The following is a 9,616-nucleotide window of genomic DNA, read 5'->3' as shown; positions in this document are numbered from 1 at the left end:
CCCTTCTTGTATATTGCCCCCCTCCCCAGCACCCAAACTATCCTGTGTCTATTCCCTGCCCTGTGCTCTACCTTCCCCTTCCTCCCCCTCCCCCCACCCCACACATCCCAGCAAACAGAAAAGAATCCCTCCCCCTTTAGCATGGGTTCTTTTTCTTAAGTCTTTTACAGTAGTGATCCTATGCAGTATTTCTCCTTTTCTGACTATTTTCACTAAACATAATGTCCTCAAGGTTCATCCATGTTATGCGGGTGGCTTGCAGCTTCCTTGTTATTCTTCAAGGTAGCATAATATTCCAGTGTGTGTATGTACCACAGTTTGTTTATCCATTCTTCAGTTGATGGGACCTTTGGCTGTCTCCATCTCTTTGCTATTGTAAATAGTGCTGTTATGAACATTGGTGTGCATATATCTACTCGTGTTATGGCTTGTATTTCTTGTGGGTAAATACCAAGTAGAGGAATTGCTGGACCAACCTTCTGAGGAAGTGCCATATTGCTTTCCAGAGAGGTTGGACCATTTTGCAGTCCCACCCACAGGGTGGCTGAGTCAGAACTGACAGGATGGCACTTTAACAACAACATGTATAGGAAGACAAAGGGCATTACGTAAAACCTAGGCCTCAAACTGGTTCTTCGCAGTTTGAAGGCCTGGTTTCTGATAAAGTAAAACATAGGGACCCGAATTTGCAAAACATGGGCAGTAACCAGAACAGAAAAATTAAGGGACAACACCCTACTATAAACATAATTTCCCTCCTAGACAGAAAACAAGGGCAGTATATATGCTGCATGGAGTCCTGGTGTAGCACTGTAAGATAAGCATTGGACTGCAAGGTCAGTTTGAATCGCAAGGTCAACAATTCAAAACCACCTCGGAAACCCTATAGAGTTGCTATGAGTTGGAACCGACTCAATAACACTTAACAATGCATGCTGCATAGCAACAGTATCTCTTGACTAGGACAGTGGGTTAACAGTGCATGGCTCAAAAAATGGAGGTTGACTGTGTTGCTTTGAATATATGTTACTCTCCACAAACCTGGCAATAATTTAATATCCCCCATCTAGCTCCTGAAATTGCTCACTATGTCTCTCTCAAGTCTCCCACTCTAGGTATTCAACTCATAATGCTTCTTGGTTTCCTTATCTGTCAAACAGAGAACAAATAACTTACCCTTCATTTGGGTTTGTTATGATCAACAAGGAAATTTTGTATGAAAATGGTCTGAATTCAAAGCAGGTTATATAGTTATGACTTGTGTTTTAAATATAAGCCAAATTTGGTTCATCAAACTCATGCAAACAAAATTTTTACCTGATAGTCTCGGAGACCAACCAATATGATGTCTGATGTATTTATCCAAACCTAGAAAGGAAAATTCATAGCACATTATTCTTAAAATAAAAGCAAAGGATCAAGTGCAATGCTGAACCAGCCATCCCATAAAACATACTATTCACCCAAGCAGGAAAAGTACCTACTTAGAATTAGGAATTAATAACTATGGTAAGCAGCTGGGCCTGCTTCAAATTTTCTCTAAGTTGGGAGGTTAAAATATATCTTACTTGGTAGTTCAATAATTCCAGAGTAATGATTATTAAGAAATTTAAAATTACCTACCACCTATTACATAAGAGAATATAAAATTAATGATTGGTTTTATTTATCTCCCTCCTTCCATGTATCCTCCTACTACTCACAGCCTTCCCCTGACCCTAACCTCTTTAGTTTGGTAAGGATTACCAAACTAAGTCCTTAATTAGAAGTATTAGCCAAACTAAAATTTAAAAAGTCATAAAATCAGAGTTGGAAGGAACCTTTCACCAACCCAATCAATAAATCTCTCTGAACATCTATTGTGATGAGGAATTAATAATTACTTTCCATGGCAGCCCATTCATTATCACACTCAGGAATGATAACTTATACAACACTTAGCCCAACACAGTTCATATTCCGAATTTGTCAATACTCTTTACAACTGTTCCCACAATCCCACTATTGAGCCATATCTAATCAAGGACTAGATATTGCATTCAACTCTCAGGTCTAGCCAGGCTCCTTTAAACTGGAACAGTGCTCAGTTCCCAGCCTCCAGCCCCTCCACCACTAATGTTTGATGAGGCATATCAATGTTCCACTGAAATCTTTGTGGGAACATACAAAAATGAGTTTCTTGGCCAATAAAACAGAATACAGGGATTAGTTTTCCTGACTAATTTTATATTAAAGTAAGACAAATCTTTACACCTACCTTTTTCCTCAACTTTCCCCTGATGTGACACAACCTCTTTACACCATCAAAACACATGGCTTCTAATCGTCCATTTCCCAACATTTTAATTACCTGTGCATATTCTGGGGGGAAGGGAAGAAGAAAAGGTTATGAGATACTCTTCAAACTTGTATAAAAGACAATCAAAATGCCAAGAACTAGATGGTACCAGGCTATCACTACCAACTTCTCTGAAAGGGATCACATTAGAAAATCCTGAAGAAAAGTGAGAGGGGAAAAAAAATGTGGAACTCCAAAATTATTTTAAAAAAAAGAAAGAAAAAGGGCTAGGCTTACTGGTCAGAGAATAGAGGATATAAACACACTGGTAATGTTTTATTTCTTACACTGAGCACTAGAAAATGTCTGCTATACTTTATATCTTATTATACATTTGATATATTTTATAATAAATGTGAATGAAAACTGCCTTTACTGCTAAGTTAGACCAAACAACTGTGTGTCATATATATATTAAATACAGGATATTACTCGATCAGCTAAAAGGATTAAGAATTCTAAACCTGACATTCCTCTTTCAAGGTGACAAATTACGGTGAAAAAAAAAAGGGAAACATTTAAAAAGTAGATGAAGGGCCTAAGGGAGTTCCCTATACCAATATTCCAACTTTTCTGTAGCTTAAAATTGTTCAAAATAGAAACATTGAGAAAACACAAGTGTTCCACGCAGGATTATTCTGTTCCACTGGCTAACAGCAATGGAGAACTATGTGGCCTACAGAAGCCTCACATCCACAGTCTACTAATCACATTGTGTAGCAGCTCTATAGTAGTCCATGATTTACAATGTATCCATGCCACTTAAAACCATCTGGTTTTATTTTTTAGGGGGTACATACAGCTTATCGCTACTGTAGTACACTGATTTTACTTAATATGTCTCTTCTAGTCATGCTCTTACAGTGCCACACCAGGAGTCCAGCTTCATCATATGCCATTTAAAAATCCAAACCCACTGTAGTCAAGAACTACCCTATAGTGTTTCTGAGAATATAAAATTTTACAAAACAAGCCTCATCTGTCTCTCAAGAAGTAGCTGGCAGTTTTGACCGGCAGACCTTTCTGTTAATAGCCCAGTGCTTAACCCACTGCACCAGCAGGGCTCCTGCCTTATGACAGTTATTACTAATAATCCCTATTTTACAGATAAGAAAACTGAGGCTTAGAGAAGTTAAGAAGCATCTACAAATGCCATAGTCAGTGAGTTGTTTGTACCAAAGAGTTGACTTAACCCAGGCAGAGCCCATGTTCTTACCACCTTCCTTTGTACATCCCAGAGTAAGACTTGCACCCAGTTTCTGGACACCTGTGATTGGGTGGGACCATGCAAATAACTGCAAAGAACTCTAATGCTGAAACTAGTTAGTTTTGCCATACCACTCAGTTGAAAGAAGCCATCTCAGAAGCAGGAAGACAGGATCCTAGGATCATCAAGAGTGAGTCACGGGGAAAGTACAAGATCCCTTTATGGAAAGGCAGCAGCAAGGCAATAGCAAAGAAAAATGGAGCACCAGGGAGAGTGCCTTTAGACAAGAGGCTGGCTAGTAGAATGGGCCCCTTAGGCCATAAATCCACAGTGCTAAAAGAGCTTGTAACACTTGCCAAAACAAAACAGAGGAACTCCTGACTGGAGAACTGCAGTATCCTGAATGGCACCCTGTCAACTTCCTTAAAGAATGAACCCCATATAATCTTGACTATTATTTGTGTGGCCACTGCAATAGAATATTGAACCCAGTAGAGAAGTCGAGTGTTGTGGAAGGGATGGTTGATGTCAGAATAGTATAAAGGTTGGAGACTAGAAGCATGTCTGACCTTGGGCTGCTGTAAAGTTTGATTCTGCTTCCTTGTATAGCCAGAAGATCTGACATCACTTTCATGTCATCTAAGCAGTCACTAATATGTCCTACATATAATACTGTAGTGTGCAATTTGCTGATGTTATCATTCTCAATGTTCAATGTATGATCTATAAAAATACTGATAATTAAAGGCAACAATAATGAAAACTTAAAGAATAAAAGATATTTGACTTATCAAAAAAGGTCAACTAAGTCACAAAGTTGTCAACCATGTCTCTGATGTTTAATTTAATTCTCTCTGAATTCTACAATCCATTGTTACTTCGAACCTGAGAGTCTATGCAAAATGATGAACTCTCTATGCTCGCAAAAATGCTGCCAGCCCTTAACATAGACTGAGCATATCAAGAAATGATTGCCAAAAACTCTGGAGAAGTGCAAACAGGGACATAAGAATTATGCCTTACGATTATGTGAGCAATGGAAATTCTATACTTAATAAGAGAATATTAGCAGCCTACCTTCCGAAACTGCTTACCTTGTCCATCCTCTTTGAATACCAGCTCTCTTTTTTCAGACTCGTTCTCATTCTTACCTCTACGTCTATTTTTACCTCCTTTACCTAAGTTTAAAAAAAGTAAACAAAGAAAGATATTAATCATTTGCAGAACAGTATTAAGAAACTAAATTAAGGTTTACAAAGCTTGAAAAATGCAATCATAATTGCTATGTATGTATAGGAAAAAACATAGTATATATAGGGTTTGGTACTATCTGTGGTTTCAGGCATCCACTGAGGTCCTGAAACTTATCGTTCCATGGATAAGGGGGGCCTATGTGACGCTCTGGGTTGTTAATGTGTTGGACTGTAAAGTTGTTTGAACCGTAACATCAGCAGTTCAAACTCACCAGTCACTCCTCAGACACCTTATACAGGGTCGCTATGGTTAGGAACCAACTCGAAGGCACTTAACAACAACAGCTCTTCTTAGAAATTCCTTTCGGGATTTGTTTCTGACATAAAGCACATACCAAAAAAATAAGCTGAATTCATTAAGTTACAGAAAAATATTCTACTTCAGCACCCATCCTTTTCAAATAAAAATGGAATCCCATACATACAATCCCAAACATATTCTTTCAAACTAAAACCTTAGGTGCCTTCTAAAGCCAGGCCTTAAATATATAAAGAACCTGATCTAAATTTCCAAAACAAAGTGAGAGTACTTAGGCGGAGAATTGGGGTTTTCCAAACGTACAGCAGCCAAAGCAACTATCAATATTCATAGTCTCACCACATGTAAAGTTGTACTCATTAATAAGCACATCCCTGTATGTATCTATAGAGTCCTGGTGTGGCACTGTGGGTTAATGTACTGGACTGCAAAGTTGCTTTGAACTGCAAGGTTCAATACAATACCTCTCGACACTTTCCTCACACTACCATATGTGTCAAGGCCCCACCAAACCAAATGTCTTATTTGTTGTTTTTGTTAAGTGCCATGGAGCGAGATATGACTCACAAAGACCCTTGTGTAGGGTTTCCGAGGAGCAGCTGGTGGGGGGTTTGAACCGCCAATCTTGTGATTCACAGTGTAGTGATGATCCTATAGCGCCACACCAGAAGTTGGAGTAGCTAGCATTTATAATTAAGCACCACATGTGCATGACTATGAAACAGGTACTATTTTGTCTTTACTTCAAAAGAGAAAAAGGTCTTTAAAAAGAGTAAGTGAACTCAGGAATGAGAAACAGGCACTATGGCCCCAGTGACTATGTAATAATGCTACCCATTTACTTGTCACAATCACCTTATGACCTAAGAGCAGTCATCTATTCCCAAGTTATTAGAGTTCACCGAAGCTCAGGGAAATTAAACTCACTTAACTGCCAGAGACTAAGGATGACCAGATTGATTTGGGGGTGGGGGTGGGGGCCAGGGGCTCCTGCCACATTAGGATACCCCTCCCCACAGCATTCTGTTCCCATTATAGAACCTAGACCACCATTAGCCATTTTCAAAATGTAAGAGAAAGGCTCCAAAGTGGTGTTGATTGTCAACAAGGGAATCATGGATAGAGCTTGGAAGCTACACAAGGTTCACAACCCAAACAAATCATTTCCAGATCCACTCAGATTCATTAGTTCTGTATTTGAGCTACTCTTGGGGCATATCAAACTTATTTCCTATGAAAAGTATCTGCTACTTCAAGCACTAACCATGCCAGACCTTCGAACTACACAGAAAGCTCATTAGTTCAAGACTCATATGTTTTATTTATGTGTGGTGCTGTAGTATCAGCACTGTACTGTGACCCACAAGAGGTTGGCAGTTCACACACCAGTTGCTCCTTAAAAACCCTATATAGGGTTGTTAGGAGTCGGAACTGACTTGACAGCACTCAACCCAAGTTTGCCGTAAGCCAGGAGTAGTTTTATCCATTCCTAAAGGGGTAATGATTTAAACCTCCAGTGTGGAAGCTCCTAACCCCGCCTCCTATTCATGAGTGTGCCATAGGATGCCCCTTTTCCTGATTCCTAAGATTTATAGGAGTCCTGGTATGGTGCCATAGGATAAGCACTGGATTTCTAACCTCAAGGTGGGCAATTTAAACTCACCAGTCACTCCTCAGAAACCTATACAGGGTTGGAACCAACTCGATGGCACTTAACAAGATTTCTACAGGAAATAAACTAAACAAGAATCAGCCCAAAGGTTAAGCCATTCAACACACACTTCATAGCAATTTGTATCTTTACTTGCATAACCACCATGAGATTATATTCGTAGGACTTTTGAATTTTCCAATGAAGAGATCATTAACATCAACTCATAAAACTCAGGGATCTTGGAAAGTATCCCTCTCTAAGTGGCCTGCTGTTGCTGTTAAGTGTCATTGAGTAGATCCCGGCTCATAGTGACCCTGTATAGGGTTTCCAAGGAGCAGCTGGTGAGTTTGAATGCTGACCTTGCAGTTTAACCCGACCCTGACGCAGAGTGCTTATCCTATAGCGCCACACCAGGGCTCCCCCTAAGTGACCTAGAAGATAACAAAGGGGTTTTACATTTACAGAAGTAATAAATACTAAATTCAGAATGGTGGTCACCTCCAGAAAGAGAGGGAAAAAAGGAGGAACACAGAGTGTTAAACTTCTAGGTTGTTAATTCTTAAATTCACAATAATGGATGATCTATATAACTATCTCTATATATACATATATAATGTTGTTAAAGTGCTGACAAGTGTTTACAAGGTGTGGCTGGTGGGTTTGAACCACCAACCTTACAGTTCAAACTGACCTTGTGGTCTAGTGCTTATCCTACAGTGCCACACCAGGATTCCATATTGTTGTTGTTGCTAAGTGCCATTGAGTCAATGCCGACCCACAGACCCTATAATACAGGGTTTCTGAGATCGTAAATCTTTACGGGAGCAGAAAGCCTCATCTTTCTCCCATGGAACTGCTGGTAGTTTCGAACTGCTGACCTTGAGGTTAGCAGCCTGACTTGTAACCACTTCGCTACCAGATTGCCTTAGGATTCCATATACATACACACACACACACACACACACACACACACACACACACGACTCAGTGCTTGTCAATTTATCAGAATTAATCATGCCCCAACAAACCCCCCTTCTCTTATTTTATTGTGATGGAATGGAATGTACTTTAAATTCTTTTGTGAAAAACTGAGACCAGAACTGAACATACAATTTAAAGTAGCAGTTTATTCAAACTTTTTACTTTTTTTTCCTTTCTAAAAATAGTTCCGAAATGAAATCAAAATCTCAAATCCCTGCCTTAAAAAAAAAAAAACCCAATCAGATGTGTTTTAGGAGAAACTCCTGGAGGCTAGTGAATGAGACATCATGTAGTGCAAAATTCCTGCCCCCTTGGAACCAAAGAGAAACCTATTATTCACCTAAGGGTGGAGTCAACAGAGGGGAGGTGATTTAATACAACATATATTTGAGTGACTAATAAATGCCAAGTGCTAGTGATCCAATATGAATAAGACAGAGTACATTCCTATCCTTTGGAGCTTAAAGCCAAATGAGGGAAATAGAAGTCTTACCACCAGGAAATAAAGGTGAGAATAAGATACATGTGGAAATGACCCAGTTCCCCTAGCTGAGGGAATCAGAAATTAGAAGAAAAAGATTTTTAAAACCCTTTGATCACTCCAGTCTTTCCCAGCAAAATTAACAGTAAACACACCGTTGCTACCAAAAGGACCTGTGAACTGGGTTCTGCAGACAGCAAGGAGGAGTGTCCTAAAGTACTGCCCCCAAGTACTCTGAGGGATAAAATGAGTGGTCCCAACTCCGGAGGAAATGAGATAGAAAACCCAAAGCCAGCTGGCAAGCAAAAGTGCACCCAAGTGTGTCTGTAAGCATTTTCCTGTAAAACACAGTTTCCCCTGTTTATCCGTGCTCATTTTTCTATGAGTTTATAAAGTTATTGAAAATGGCACAAACCCCTTACATCCACAAAAAGAAGACTTGCTTCAGGACGGACTGAACACGTTTTCTCCCTTTACACACATTAGTCCTTCTGTTTTGGAGGTTTACGGTCAACTTATTCTAAAGTCTGATAATTTGTGAACATTTAGCCTCAGAATAGACAATTTAAAGGTCTTTACTCCCACAATATATTCCGAGGCAAAAGTAGAAAACTTGGCTTAACATGTGGAAAGTCTTCTAGAAAAAATAAGTTACACCCTTTTTACAAAAGGACGCCGGAGAATGAACCTCTAGAGAGGACCCTAAAAAGTGCATCAAGATTTTGCCCACGGTTTACAGAACTTTTCATAAAAAAAATCCATGGAGGAGTACCCGATGGTGACTACAGTCGACTTCACGCTTTGACGGGCCTGATATGCTCTCCCCGGGGTCTTCCAACAGGCCCTGATCGTCGGCGGGAGGCTCGCGGTTAGTCTGGCGCGAAATTACCAGCTAGAGCCCACATTCTCCCACAGGAGGCCCTACAAAAATGGCGTCGGCTCCACCCCAATGTGACCAAACTGGGAGACATGAGTAACTTCCCCGCTCTTCTCCAGAGCTCAGAATCGTGTGTGGGGACCACAGGCGCGAGCGGGCGGGGTGGGAGCAACCCGAAGGCCTCAATAGGGTTGGGGTACTGATCGAGCAGAGCCGTGGTCTCAGGGACCCGGCGGCATTACCTTTATTCTTAGGCATGGCGCTGACGGCGGCCTCGCGGCGTCTGACTCCTTCTCGGACGGCGGCGGCGGCGGCGGCGGCGGCGGCGGCGGCGGCGGCGGCCCTTCTAGGGGAGAGCGAAGGGTGAGGAGGGGGAGCGCGTGGAACGAAAAAGGCTCGAGAGGCCGACCGCGCGCGTGAGAGAGCCTATGGACCGTGTTCTTCAGAGATCCTCTCGCAACTACGCTTGGCGCAGCAAATGGCGTCGCAGTTGCGTACGTCACTTTTCCCCGCCTACGCCGCAAGTTCGACCCGCCCCCAGACCTCACGGCGCATGCACGGCTGAC

The 9,616-nt window shown here is 41.2% G+C and overlaps 1 protein-coding gene across 1 annotated transcript in view; it reads right to left on the bottom strand.

Annotated features, from left to right (window-relative positions):
* Positions 1-9,372, bottom strand: part of EIF1AX (eukaryotic translation initiation factor 1A, X-linked) — a 23,058-nt gene extending 13,686 nt beyond the window's left edge. The window contains exons 1-4 of the mRNA XM_006835587.1: positions 9,293-9,372; positions 4,640-4,723; positions 2,258-2,361; positions 1,318-1,368 (exon numbers count right to left, since the gene is read on the bottom strand). Of these exons, the coding sequence (XP_006835650.1) occupies positions 1,318-1,368; positions 2,258-2,361; positions 4,640-4,723; positions 9,293-9,308 (255 nt within the window). The 5' untranslated portion in view covers positions 9,309-9,372. The remainder of the gene's footprint in view (positions 1-1,317; positions 1,369-2,257; positions 2,362-4,639; positions 4,724-9,292) is intronic.
* Between the last annotated feature and the right edge of the window lie 244 nt (positions 9,373-9,616).

The sequence above is a fragment of the Chrysochloris asiatica genome, unplaced genomic scaffold (assembly GCF_000296735.1).
Source record: "Chrysochloris asiatica unplaced genomic scaffold, ChrAsi1.0 scaffold00018, whole genome shotgun sequence".
In the NCBI taxonomy this organism is placed as follows: domain Eukaryota; kingdom Metazoa; phylum Chordata; class Mammalia; order Afrosoricida; family Chrysochloridae; genus Chrysochloris; species Chrysochloris asiatica.
The sequence above is the reverse complement of the archived record's forward strand: the minus strand, read 5'-3'. Positions and strand labels throughout refer to the sequence as shown.